Source organism: Photinus pyralis, unplaced genomic scaffold (genome assembly GCF_008802855.1).
Source record: "Photinus pyralis isolate 1611_PpyrPB1 unplaced genomic scaffold, Ppyr1.3 Ppyr1.4_LG7, whole genome shotgun sequence".
Taxonomy (NCBI): Eukaryota; Metazoa; Arthropoda; class Insecta; order Coleoptera; family Lampyridae; genus Photinus; species Photinus pyralis.
This window is the reverse complement of record NW_022170738.1, coordinates 5600206-5614601: the sequence shown is the minus strand read 5'-3', so window position 1 is coordinate 5614601 and position 14396 is coordinate 5600206. Positions and strand designations below refer to the sequence as shown.

The 14396-nt window shown below is 36.3% G+C and overlaps 2 protein-coding genes across 3 annotated transcripts; one reads left to right on the top strand and one right to left on the bottom strand.

Annotated features, from left to right (window-relative positions):
- Positions 1-3756: 3756 nt before the first annotated feature.
- Positions 3757-5195, bottom strand: LOC116177409. Of its 2 annotated transcripts, none has more exons than XM_031496382.1 (2): positions 4391-5195; positions 3757-4343 (listed from the first exon to the last, which is right to left on the bottom strand). In XM_031496382.1, exons 1-2 carry the CDS (start codon positions 5189-5191, stop codon positions 3897-3899), a joined length of 1248 nt encoding a protein of 415 aa, XP_031352242.1. In that variant the 5' UTR covers positions 5192-5195; the 3' UTR covers positions 3757-3896. The 2 variants fall into 2 exon arrangements, with proteins under 2 accessions (XP_031352242.1, XP_031352243.1); XM_031496383.1 differs by having other exon boundaries at positions 3757-4340.
- Positions 5196-11931: 6736 nt separating this feature from the next.
- On the top strand, positions 11932-12534 carry LOC116176830 (endocuticle structural glycoprotein SgAbd-1-like). The gene is made up of 2 exons (XM_031495622.1): positions 11932-12130; positions 12176-12534. Exons 1-2 carry the CDS (start codon positions 12000-12002, stop codon positions 12432-12434), a joined length of 390 nt encoding a protein of 129 aa, XP_031351482.1. The 5' UTR covers positions 11932-11999; the 3' UTR covers positions 12435-12534.
- Positions 12535-14396: the final 1862 nt, after the last annotated feature.

Below are 14396 nucleotides of genomic sequence, written 5' to 3'. Positions count from 1 at the left end.
GTTATTTTTCGCAATATACTATTTTTAAATCAATACGCCAATGTTGTTCAGGAGAAACTGTTTACAAACAGACTGCGGTTAGCGATTAATGTTGATGATGCAATTTTCTTTGCACAACAGTTGTTGCAAATTATTAATTTATTATAATATCTAATATTCTAATGCGATAGGCGTCTACATGGATGAAATTATAGTGCATTTTTTGTTTGTTTGGATCACCAAGATGATTGTTAGATTCTAATGTCAAAATAGTCGATATAGTCTCCTACATAAGGGTTAACGCGCTGCTTTTGTTTGCTGCAAGACATTTGCAATTACACAAGTGTAACGGCTTAGTTACATTTACAGGGGTTGAAAGCTCCACTTCCATAAAATCAATTAGAAATTAATCCAACGCCAACATTGAATCCGCTAACATTTAATCCACTCAAAGGAATGGTCAATGAACTTAAAATTCCACTTCACAGTTAATGAGAAAAAATCCCCAAAATCTTTTGTTTGGGTTCGCTTATCATTCATAAAAAATTTAGAAATCTATTCACGGAAAAAACTTCCGTGGTTCGACCTCTTCAGGAATGTTAAAATGACTTTTTATCTGAAAGCGTTTCATTCTATCTTATTTTACTGCTGTCCTTTTTCACTATGAAACGGTTCATGTATTAAATTTCCTATACTGGGAAATTTGTAAATTCGAAACCAAATCTTTGTAAACCTAAAGCGACCACCTGTTACACAAGACAAAGGGTTAAGCATCCGTCAAGCAAATTCATAAATTTTGCTTTGTGAAATATTAGTTAGTTACATCATTATTCACGGGTCGCTGAAAATATACAGAACTAAACTCAGTTTTCCCAAAATAATAATCAAATGAAATCAGAAGATATTTCAGAACGTCACGCCAGAGAAAGACGAAAGCGAAAATTGGACACGATGACCAAAGCCTCATAATGTTCTCATGAGCAAATCATGTATAATTTAGATCTCTACATACATAAATACAAATTGTGTTTTTGGTATTCACCAACCTCTACGTGACTTGTAAAGATGTGTTAACTTTATCGTATACGCAAAACTCACAAGGTTAACTAGAATAAGATAATCTGTTACTGATCTTAAAGGATATGTAAGTTGCTCCAAAAACTTCCGCAGTCAAGATACTATGTTGCCATGAAAGCTTAAAAACTACCAACATTATTTTGTACGTTAATATACGCAATGACAAATCGAAACCTCTAATTTCTGAGTTTTGACAAATTTTTAAAGTTTGCGTCTCAGTGAAAAAATGAATCTTACTCTTAAAAACTGCCGTGCTATGATTTCAAGTCTGATCGTAAGAAAACATTGAAATCGGTAATTAATTTTCTTTATATGTATACCTCAGTAAGGGGCGTTGTAAAATTCCTCCGTTAGATGCCGCTTGGTTCTGTCCCACCTTGAAAGTGAAATCGCTTCTTATATCCACTCTTGTTTGTGTGCTTCCTTGTCCCTATACAAGAATGAATTTGTATTTCACGGAAACACTTTTTCCTGAGATTACTAACCGACCGGAAACTTATTTCTGTGTATTCCAGACCAGAGACCCGAATCACTTGTCCGTTTATTTTCATTCACCAGTTAGCTTTCCCTTTAATTTGTCAATTATTATTCTCACCCGATCTGTTAATTTTTATTTAGTTTTGATTCCATTGCCATACTCGCCTGTACTATCCGTAACGTTAATTCTGGCAGGTTAAATAGTGATGAAGTGGTTTTTTGAGTTTGTGCTTAAGTCGGTCGACCTGACGCAAACACAAATTCACAAATTGTCATCGTCTACCGAGAGATTCAACTGGCTCTTAAAATAAGGGGTTGTTTGCATTGATCGAAAGAGTCCTTTTAAGGGTCTTATTTGGAAACAAGATTCCCTAACCTCCAACCGATGGGAAAAGTACCGGAATAATCTGAAGAAAAGGAAGGAATCGAAGAATCTGAAGTCGGAAGATACCAAAACTTTCGATTAATAGGAAAATTATTTTTCGTTCTCTGTTATATTTAATTACCAGTCGAATCTTAAGATCCCGTCAAGTTTGGATTCGGTTGGCATCCGTACCTCTACATGGAGATCATCAGAACTCTCGTTTTTTTCAACGAAATTGCTGCTCCACGGGGAACAGGATGCAGTGGTCGCTTTAACCGTTTTCAAAAATTGGGTTATCGATTATATTTTGGTAAATATTTACAAACGTACCTCTTCATAGTGAACATGAACGAAAATACGTCTGGAAATAAAAACCGGTAACAAGGATTCGCCCTTTGAAACAAGCATTGGCTTATGGCTAGGCATTTTAGACGTACAGCAGACTATGTTAACCTTTCAAAGCATTCACGGGTATTTTAAAGCGTTACCAGTTCTTATTGTGGAAAATTCCAAACAAAAACGTCGCTGCTATTTTTTTTTAAATCGCATCGTTAAGAAACTCCTTATGTTAGCCTAATTTATAGCAAGGCCGATCACTTATGAATTATAAAATTTGCACGAGGTACATTTTCGAATTGGAGAAGTGCGCTTCAAATAGAAACAGAATTAAATAAACTGAAATTAAAAACTCTTTATGATAAACAGAAATTAGTTTACATGGCTAATAGTAACGACCTATTAAAAGTCAGTTTATCAAAATTTTAGGGAGGTAACATTTCGTATATAACGGCATTCGGTAGGAAATTTAAAGACAATTCACTGATCAAAAGGCTTAATTAATTGGGCAAGATTTGATGTTTGGGTTCGAAATACGTATGGACATTTTTGTTTTGAAATTTATCCCTATGATAAAACTACCGGGGCGGTACATACATTTCTACACCCTACAGGATTAATCTATTTCCATATTTCTAAATGAAACAGCATTTTCCAGGGAGAGATAAGACCAATTGTAACCCGAAGAGAATATTATCCACGTTAATTATTTTTGATGCGTATAAAAGCAATGGTCGATTATTTTGAAGAATTTGCATTAAACAAGTTGGTTTAAATAATTTTAATATTGCTAAAGAAACCGACCTATGAGAATTATTTGCAGAGACAGATTTTGTATGATATTTATTGATAATATTGAAATCCAAGCAAAGAATTTTGGTTATTTATTTTTTCTGATTGTGAATTTTGCAATTAAATTACAGTAATATCATTCCTTTGGTTGGATTAAAATTTTGCGTAAAATTGAGAAAGGGTTGTATATCTTTAAACATAAAAATGTTTATGTCGTATTTACGTATGGATCAAATTTAGCATGGACGTGATCACTATTTTTGTTTGTATTTCTTTTTATGAATCCAGATAATATTTTACATCTATAAAATATGGAATTTGATAGCTTTTGCTTTGCTTAATATATTCAATAAACTAATGTGATATACGTATTTCAATCAATCAGGAGCATTCGATTTTGAATTTCAGATTTTAAGAGGAGATAAGACTTTCTCAAGGTAAGGAGTATAACACAAAATTTTTAGTATTCAGTTATCCATAGATAAACTGAAAATAGGTAACTGTCATATTAAAGTTTTTGCTAGTGCCGTAGATGCTCAATTTAATTTTATACAAGTGAGCTCTTCCACTGGCTGTGACTTACCTCTTGCAGCTCTTAACAAATATTTAAAATAAACGATGACGTCTCTTTCCTTATTGTTTTGACAAAAATAATTACCTATCCAATTAAATATACGATTTATCATAAGATAAGCACTTATTTTTCATATAACAACTTCAGTTCACCGGTATCAACTTAAAAAAACTCTTTTTACTTGTAAAAGATCACACTATTGGTGAAGCATTGAATGTTTCCCTTGAAAGTTGTGAGTAGAAAAATTATAATTTGAAAGTTTGATAAAAAAATTTGAAAAATTAAGGATATTAATCATTAAGGAAACGTGTATCCATATCTATTAAAATCCAAGATGCTGTCCCTAACCCTGGTATTATACACAGACCGGTCTTCTATGTCATATAGGAACGAATAGCCGTTGGCATGGGAAGTATCGAAGAAAATGTCCGGGATTTGTTGACTGACAGTCGATTGAACGTACAATAAAAGGAAAGCCATGTATAAACCGACAATGGCGTGTTGCTTTAGTTGCTCTTGAAGAACCGACATCGGTAACAGCTTCTCACCGTCACTGCCAAGCATATTCAAGAACGTGCAGAGAGACCTGTGGTATTCTAAAATGAATTCATCGTAGTCCTTCCTTAACGTCTTATCGGTTGCTGAAAACAAAAAGCACGCTAGGTCCACGGCCGGAGAAGCCAACCGAGACATTTGAAAGTCTATGAGGCACACCTCCATTGGCCGCTCTTCGTCAGAAAACTGCTAAAATGCGTCAATTAATTAAAAAAATACGAATCAGGTGGACTTACATTTACATCATATTTGAACAACATATTTCCTATACCGCAATCTATGTGGCTCACGACTGAATAAGGATTCTCCATTTCCATTAGCGCCGTTAGCTTTTGAAACATAGTCCTGGAAAAATTATGAAGCTTACAATAGGCCGATTTGTCTTTGATGGGGTCTAGTGTCTGTAACGCTTGTTTAACGCGATGTTCACCTAATCGCCGCACGGCCTCACGAGTATATCGCTCGAAGAACCCGTCGCCCATACTCTTCGAAATTTGTTTGAAAACTTCCGGTCTTCGTTCGCGCAAAGCTAGCGTTAATGCGTGCAGCCGAGCGTACTGCTTTAAAACTAGTAACACATGGTTTTTGTCCAGCGGTCGATGGCGAGGGAGAAGTTTGAATCCAGACACTTTCACGTTTTCAAACACTAACATTTCTTGATAATACCCGTCCACGTAACTGTAAAGGCAGGGGTAACTTTTGAACGGGTTGAGGATCTGGCTCTCTTTTTGTAACTTCAAGAACTCGGGAAACACTGTCCTGTAGACATAGGCTTCCCTTTCAAAGACTTCATGGACCGGTATCAGAGTTCTGAAGATCCTCTCGTTGGGTGCACGTTTCAGTACAAAATGAGCTTCATTTCCATTCCATTTCACGGTTGCTTGTATGATCAATCCAGCACAATTTTCACCAATTTTCATGCCAGAAGAAAATTGTATCGAGTAACTGAATATTCCCAGACCTTCCAGAAAATTCTTAAAAGCGTCTAGCTGTTTATTAGTTAACGATATAGATCCCATACTGGTAAGGTTGCTCATATCGGTGTACAATGCTACTGCTGAACTCAACAAACACTGACACACAGAGCTAAAAAAATACAATTACCATTATGGACAAGATTATCTCCATTTGTTTACCCTTGACTAATGATGATTATATACCATGCTATCAAAAAATCTAAAAATACCTTGAGTTGTTCTGCAACGACCGCTGACGTGATTAAAAAATCGTTAATTGGTCAATTTGTTTTTGATGCACCTTATCGGAGCTAATTTGATCATATTTGAAATGAGTATAATTATCTGTATTCCATGGATATTCTGCACACAAAAACAGAGAAACGCTTACTACTTTGTATCTGAAACTTATAGGGACAACTTTTAGGGGTTACATATATTTTAGTAACACCCTGTGTGAAACTTTTATGCAAACCATTTTAGCTGTATACATTTTTCAGTTGTTTTTCTGGAAACTTCTTTGTAACATTTTCAAACATTGATGGATAAATGAGCACTAAAGCAAATACAAATTTTCTTCTCATAGAGTCCTAGACAATACTGTATTGATTAGGATATTTTATGAAGGAAAATATTACAAATTGTGCATTAATTTGTTCAAGGTAATTTAGTAGATTATGACTATATAGTGCTGGTATCCATAAGACTTGGAATATTACCAAAATCGATCAGCACCATTGAAAACCTATTATATGATAGCATCCTGTATGTTGATAAATTAACTAGTCGACCTTGTAAAGGCTTATAAATAAGAATCATACAAATAATATTACAGAATCTGCGGTAGTGATGGGTATTAACAAAGACCTAACCAAAGGGTTCTTTTGGGACTCCCAAGACGATAGACGCAAAGTGAGGTATTTGAAAGCAATTGGTATTAATCCGCCAACGGATTAATCAAATAACTCGAAAATATAAAACTTAACACACGCTGAGAACCTCAATCAGTAAACTAGGAAGACCCTAAATAAATTCCAAGCCATGGAAATAGCAAATTGGCATCAATACTGTGGTTAATATTGGTATGGGTGCTATAGTTGTGTGGTTCGCAGTGGTAATACACGTTTATTATACAGGGTGGATATTTTGTAGTGGAATGGCATAAATAAGCGAGTGGAATAGAAAATTTTCCTTTTTTGAAGGTTTTTTTTTGGATTCCGGATGTCTGGAGTCGAGATGTCAGGAATTCGGATCATATTCAGTTATCTTAATGAGGGCTATTTGATTACAAATGCAAATTCCGCATTTCAGCATCGTGGAAATTGACTGATTGATTTGTAGGGTAGGAATTAAATAATAGTTATTAATGATACAAGTTCGTTTATGAACGTCATAATGGAACGCGTGTAACGTTAAATTCACGAGGCGTAGCCGAGTGACTTTTGTTACACAAATTTCATTAATAACGTTCATATAGAGCGTGTATCATTCAAAATTTAATCTACGACGGTCCAAATAGATTTTATTCAGATTTTTGTCATAAATTATGATTCAAAATTATCAAGTGCCCATACTAGTGGATGTTATGGTAATCGCGTTTGTGAATTTTGACGTTTGCTATAGAAAATAGTAGTAATTATCATTTGCGTGCTTTTATGAATTCATAACACTAGTGCTTTTATGAAAGCCGTAATGATATCCAATTGGCCATGCTAAATCTGCCATAATGACACCGTCGTAGATTAACGAATTAAAGATGGCCGCCTGCGTTAATAAGAATCGATTTTGTAGCCGTCGGTTAAGAAGAATCGCTGGAAAATATTTTCAAGTTCTAAAAATTACCACCAGAGGGCGTAACTGCCATCTTAAATTTTAAAATTGCTATTTCGCATAATAAACTAAACTTTTTTTTCACATTTTTAAGGAGAACCAGTTTATCTATCATTTTTGTAAAAACAAAAAATCAGTTATTTCAAAAAGATGGTGTGGGGCGTTCAATTGATTTGGCAATCAAACAAATCGAATGGACTGATATGACTTTTTATTTATGAAAAAGTAGCCATATAACATAAAAAGAGGCCAGTGAAAACCGTTTTTCAAAATCTCGTTCATAACCTCAAATATTGGGAAAATGAGATTAATTAATTAATTAATAAAAATGCTTAAATTGTATCTTATTTGACGTATTTCCGGTATTTGTCGATGGCGCAAAAGATTGTTTGGAAAAGGACCCTACACTTTTTAGGTAGGCCTTGGAAAATTAAACAAATGGAGCACGATGCATTATAAAATAATAACAGCCGTAATTTGTAAGTTATTCTGCTGTGTTTCCATTCACAAAGTGCAATTTTTTGGATTTGTAATCTTTTCTAAAATGCCGATTTCAAGCCAAGAAGCATTTAATATGCTGGCGATATATTTTAAGTGTTTTCAAAATGCCACCATCGCTGCTCGTATCTTCTATTTGCGCTATCCGAATCGACCACGAACCATGGTCGCCAGCATATTAAATGCTTCTTGGTTAGAAATCAGCATTTTAGAAAAGATTACAAATTTAAAAAACTGCACTTGATTCTTATTGCACAAGGAATGCTCTTTTCAACGATACCAAATTTGTTACAATCGGTCAAAGGGTTAAGGTTATTGCGAAAACAATTGAACGCCCCACACCATCTTTGTTTTTTAAATAACTGAGTTTTTGTTTTTACGAAAATGATAGATAAACTGGTTCTCTTTAAAACTGTGAAAAAAAATGTTTTTTTTTTGACAGGTGGGGAAATGCATTACGCACACTCCGGATAGACGTCCGGAGTAGTGTGGGACTCTCCCATTATCAGGGTATACCCACTAAAACTTAATTTATTATGCGAAATGTAAAGAAAATGCAATTTTAAAATTTCAGATGGCAGTTGCGCCCTCTGGTGGCCATTTTTAGAAATTCTAATATTATATATATATATCTATATTATGGTTGTTTGTATATTGATGTGATCTGGTTTATTTGTTTATTTAGTATATTTACTATAAAGTTCAATTTAAAAATTAGTTTTCTGCAAACTATAGGCTAATGGCCGCAGTATCCGACGCCTTAGGTGGGGTTTTAGTGGGTAAACCCGTTATAGGGGAGTCCCACACTATTCCGGATTTCCAGCCGGAGTACAGTGATAACCATATATTTATTATTTCCAATTAGAGGTTAAATATCTATAAGCGAAATCGTCATAATTTATGATTGATTAAATGTTCATATCATGGAGATTTTCTCCAGCGCCTTCGTGCGTAAAATAGGAGAGTGAGACATCAACGAAAAAAGAAGTGTTTTAAAAACATCCCATAATATGATTGGGTGTGTATCCGGGGACACACAGACACATAAAAAAGATTTCATCAAAATCCGTCCAGGCGTTTAAGTAGAGTTTCGTCGGAAACACACGTACCGAAGAATTTTATATATAAAGAGGATTCATTACATATTATTAAAGGGCACATTTTTTGGATATAACAGCACAAAAGGTGTGCACTTTAAGAATATGTAGCAAAAAATGGAAGTTGCCAGTAAAAAGTAAGGGTGGCCCTTGACCAAGCAGAAGTACTCCACCGACCAATGTTGCAGACAAAATTTCCACCTTGTGTGGCTATTCTTCGTGATATACTTACTGCTTTTAGATGTAACGACCTGTTGTGAAGAAAGCGAACAAGGCAGTGATTGAAAGTTGGTGGTAAAATTAAGATAATAAAAGTATGCAATTAAAGAACAAAAAACTCATTGAAAACGTCTACGTAAAAATGACACATATTTCGTAGATTCCAATAATCCAGATAAATTCTGTACAATATCACGACCAACCTTTGTTTTTGGAAAGACACAGCTTAATCGTGACTTTTCTACAGCATTAAAATTTTACTTTTAGCTTTTACTAGACAATTGAAAATTCAAAATCCCAACCTAAATGCTCTCGTTACACAATAATGGAAAAGCACGACTGCAACAAGATCCCTAATGAGATAAATGGGAATATTGGTAACAGTTAACTGGTCAAGTATGCGCAAAAGTGCACAGATGGGTGCAAGGCATCATGTTAAGGCAGCGAAGTACGTGCTCTTTTCACGATCACAAGGGTTCCTAAGTGAGGCATGGGAGGTTTTAATCAGTTTAACGTAATGGCCCTGACTACCCACGTGCAGGTCATAGGTGAATTAATGCCGGCCATCGCGTTGACCATACTGGCGTTTGGACTATTGTTGTGTAAAACCCATCACACAAATGCTGGTATATTCCTAGACTCAGGAAAAGAATGTTGAGCCTATGACGGGTAGCTCTCAATATGTGTAATCGCTGAGTGACCCAATTCGCTGGAATAGGCCATCGTGTTGCAGAGAGGGTAATGCAATACCTGATGATTGATATACTGGCCGAGGAATCTGCTCGGAGGGACAAAGCAGGATGTGTCCCAAAAATAAACCTTTCCTCAAATAGGTATCTTAACCGCTCAGGATGTTGTTACGTTCATTCTGGGCAAAAGTAACAAAATTACCTTGAGAGCATAGCTCAATTATCATAATATACCCAAAAAAATAAAAGGGGTTTAGCAGCCGTTAGCTCAGGCCAAAGTTCGGTATTAAATTTGGTTCGCTGAAATAAAAACAGGCCATTTCAGCCAGAATTCACAATTCCTTTGGACCGAAGTGTATTTATGCCAGAGGAAAATTATGTTTGAATCTGTAATGAAATTACGGATTCTAGGTTCGGCGCAGCAATCTTGAGTTACCCTATTCGTGCAGTTGGCAACTCTGGAGATAATTACCACCGATGACTTGGACTGTCGTAGCCAATTGGCTCAGAGTGCTAGGACTTGCCACACATAAAACAATGTATGAAATTAAAATGAAAGGGTTTGCTTTCAAAAAATAATTACAAAATTCTAACAATATAAAAAAATGAGTTCCTAGAGACGGAGGGTAATCAGTAACAATCAGTAACATTAAACATTTCCTGAGATGGTACACAAACCTTGTTAATAAATCTTTTGATAAACCAGATGTTATGGCCACTACTCGTATGAGTGTCATCTCCGGGTTTTCAACATCTAAGATTCTAAAAATTTTTCAACACAGAAGTGGTGAATTTTTTTGCCTTGGTTTTAACCCCAGATGCCGCTTGTTCTTCCGTTGCAAAGAGTGTAAAAATTTTCTTTCTCAAAAAACTTCAGGTTCCAGTAAAGCTTATTAAATAAATAGGCGTAAGGACAATGCAATTTGTTTATACACTGATGTGTCCAATATAAGGATGTCTATGATGGGGATCTCCGAAACCGTAGAAGATACGACGATGGTCAAAGTAGAAAAAAAAGATGCGTAATGAAAGAGTTATTATCATGGTTTAAAGAAAACCAGAAAATTCCAATTACTCCGAAGATATGCAAGCAAAACCGAAATTTGCCGATTTCGTTTTAATTTTTTTCTAATGTTATTTGAACAGATATAACAAAATAAAAAACACTTTCTTATTGCCACTTTCTGAGCTCTACAAGACCCTTGAGAGAATTTCAATACAACGTTTCGTTTAGGAGAAATCATCATCAGCTTTATTGGTTTATATGTCCTGTAAAAAAGTGCATACTGTCTTTAATAGCATTTTTTATTACGAATACAACGATATACGGTATCACAAAAAAACAAAACTGTGTGTTCCAACAGGATGGTGCAATCGCGCACAACGTCCGTATCGTGCAAGAATCCATTTGGGACAAGTTTTGCATTTTCCAAGAAATTTGATCGATAGGTTCTCACACGATTCGGGCGTTGTGTACTGTTATACAATCCTGTTGAGACCAAGAGTTTCCAACTTTTTTCAGAGTATCATCTTCACTCCTGTAATTATGTCGGCACCAATAATGACAATTGAATAATTTTTATAAGATGATAATAGCCAATAAATAAATAATAGTGTTTTATTCAATGATAATAAATGAGGGACATGTAATTAAACCTAGACTTAAGTAGACTATATGACTATATGTACAGTTTAGTGGGGATCTTTGATTATAAAACTATATTCAAAGGTGGGGATCATGAAAAAAATATAAAAAATTATAGTTAAACGTGCTACTGACATGTTTAATACCGCTAAACAAAATCAAATCTATAAACAGTCTTGACTATTTAGACCAGTTGAACTGGAATTCTAAAATCAGGTGCACATATGCAATGAAGGTACTGGGTGTCTATTGCAATGTTAAACAATTGATTATTAAAATAAACACTTTCTACCAAATGTTATGTCATCATGGTAATTGAAGTCGAAACAGTAGGTACTTCAAGGATACACTGATCTAATGCATCTTAAACAAATTCTACGATTTACTTGAAAGGCACAAGTTTAAAATTCATGGCAAATAAGACGCACCTGCAATTTATTGCTTTTAAGAACTTTCTTTGAGTCACCTAGTACCTACTTTTAACATCGAATATCACAAAAAATGACAGTTAATTAATAGGTAGCTGTTTACTGCGATAAATTTTGCAATATTTACAACGTTCTTCTTCCGCCGGCGCAAGGTTAACCGTTGCTGCACGAATTTGGTCCACAAATTTAACGCATAGCATTATATGATGAAACCCCAAGCGTTCCCTGTTATTATCAGCCGGCATCGTCCCATTCAAAAAATCTTATTAAAATTAAACACCGCAAACCTTTTTGCAATTTCGCCATTGAATAACAATTACTTTGTGTCTAAACATTTACATAATTTAGTGAGATGTATGACTAAACCCCATCCATCTTCTTTACACAGCGATTTGGGAAATGCTGTGATTCGGGTATATAAGCGCCGCAATTTACTCACATCTTCAGTTGCTTAGAGCATTCAATACGCTTATTAATAACAAAATGTTTAAGTTAATAGTTATCTGTACGTGCATTGTAGGATCCATTGCAGCACCACCACCGTCCCAAACCCAGACGGCGGAAATAGTTCAGCAAGAAAGTGATTTGGATGTTGGTGGAAAATATCATTACAAGTGAGTTTTTGAATTCTTGTGGAAGCTTCTAGACGTCGATTTTAGATTCGCCACTTCAGATGGAACTAAGGCAGAGCAGCACGGGGAACTGAAGCAGATTGGAAATGAGGCTGGAGCCACCGCCACTGGTTTCTACGAGTATACTGATAATAATGGAACCGTCTTCAAGGTTACGTATACTGCTGACGAAAATGGCTTTGTGGCATCCGGTGACCACATTCCCGGAATTCCGGAAGTGATCGCAAGAAGTCTCAAGTGGGCCGCTGAACATCCCTACAAAGAACCCGAACAGAAGAAGCATTAGGATCCTTACTTGACCGAATTTATAATTTTCCCCACCAAACTTGTTGCAACTCTTGTCAGTTGATAGATTGATGTTACAATAAAATCTACAGCTCACTATGCTTAACTTCTTTGTGTCCTCCGGTCCTCCAGGTCAAGTGAACACACGGCGAGGGTTGTTTTAGAGACACCGGTGAGAGTCGAACAGTTTTATTAACAATTTTAGTGACTCTAACTTAAAGAAACCAATGCACTTGCTGTCATAGGTCTAAAAGGCGGATGTTTATTTTGTGTAATAGTTATGTAGGCAGAGCGCCTCGACGCGCACACATATCTACGAAGGTGGGCACCTTCTTCGCCCTGTATCTCTTCAAACTTACGGCGACATGTAAACAGCGACCCTGAAGCCTTGCTGCCCACTATGTACTACCATTCATCTTTATTTGAAAGACCAGTGTAACTCAGAGCGGTGTTTCTTCGGCGGCTGTTCTTCGGGATCACCAGGCCTGTAACCACCCAGATAGGGAAAGACGTGCGTGGTTCGCTCTAAAAGTACTAGTCTCAGCTGGAAGGTTTTCTAAAGGTCGACAACCTGAGAAACAAACTATGCTAATTGTTTGAGTTTTTCTGTATTCTGCAGTTTCGACGCCTTTCCTCTGCGGCAGTCAGGTAAATTTTATTGGAAAAGGTTCTATAAGATACAAGGGAGTCAATAGTTCATTTCGGGAGGTGTAATACCAAATCTTGAACGTTATCTAATTGTTTGTAGGACTAAGTTCTAATGACAAAGTTTATTTAATTTAGTAACGGAATTACTGACATTGTAATTAGATTTCTTTAACCATGCAGTAGTCCTCTTCTACAATAGCAAATGTATGCAAAAACTACAAGATCTCGAATAAAGTCTTGAGAAAGTTTAAAGAAAGCACCGAAAGGCCTATAGAAGTCCTCAAGGAAGCTCGAAGAAGGAGGCACAAACTAACTGTGAAGAAGGCGTTAAGGATTCAAGGATGCGTAAAAAAAATAGAAATCTTTCGAAGGAGACGTGAAGTAGGCTTTACGGAGGCCTGAAAGAAAAACCTCGAAAAAGGTGTAAAGATGGCGCAAAAAAGGATAGATAGAGGCTAGAACAAGACGTGAAGGAATCGTGGTTGAGAATGCCCGAACACGGACCGAAAGCTCGAAAGAGGTGTGGAAAGCGCTCAAAGCAGAAGTGAAGATTTGCAGCAGAAATCGTTACAAAAAGTTGAAGGCGTGAGGAAACCTCGAAGAAGACGTGATGAAAGTTCGAAGGAGGTGTAAAGGACTCTCGGTGGTGGGAAAAAGTCTCCTCGTAAGATATAATAAGATGATTCGAATAAAGCGTAGAAGAGATACAAAGTAACCACGAAGGCAGTTCGAAGGGGGTGTGAAGTATGTTTGAATGGAACGTAAAAAATGTTTGAAAGAGGAGTGAAGAAAAACAACGGGGCGTGAGGAAATAAGAGGCTAGAAGGAGGAGTGAGTATGGGCCAATAGAGTCAAGCAAAATGCATGCTTACAGGGGGCGTAGAAGACGCACAAAGAAACCGTGATAGAGGGTCGAATGAAGTGTTTACTAATCTCGATAATTTCGTGAAGAATTGTTAAAGGGGGCTTGGAGGAAACTTTAAAAAAGTTCAAGTAAAGCATGAATCAACAAGGAGTAGAAAGGGCTCAAAGAAGCGGGGAGAATCTTTCAAAAAGACGTGAAGAAAGTCTAAGGCGTGCTGCAGACACAAAAGAACGGTAGAAAGGGGTGTGAAGAAGGAATGGAGATTGGAGAACTTTCGATGGAGGCGTGCAGAAAGCTTGAAGGAGGCTTAAGTTAGAAAAAAAACTTTATTAACAGCCTTTACAGTAGTCCCCTCCCGTCATGGTGGGTTCCTTTGAGGTGACTCTTCATTTTAGGAAACAAGCAGGGGACGAAGTCGGAGCTGTACGGTGGATGCGGTAACGATACTTA

Coding starts and splice junctions, on each gene's coding strand:
- LOC116177409 (XM_031496382.1), bottom strand. CDS start 5,191: ATGAGCAACCTTACCAGTATGGGATCTATATCGTTAACTAATAAACAG. Junction 4,344..4,390: donor TGTTCAAATATGATGTAAAT/GTAAGTCCACCT, acceptor GACGCATTTTAG/CAGTTTTCTGACGAAGAGCG.
- LOC116176830 (XM_031495622.1), top strand. CDS start 12,000: ATGTTTAAGTTAATAGTTATCTGTACGTGCATTGTAGGATCCATTGCA. Junction 12,131..12,175: donor GGTGGAAAATATCATTACAA/GTGAGTTTTTGA, acceptor CGTCGATTTTAG/ATTCGCCACTTCAGATGGAA.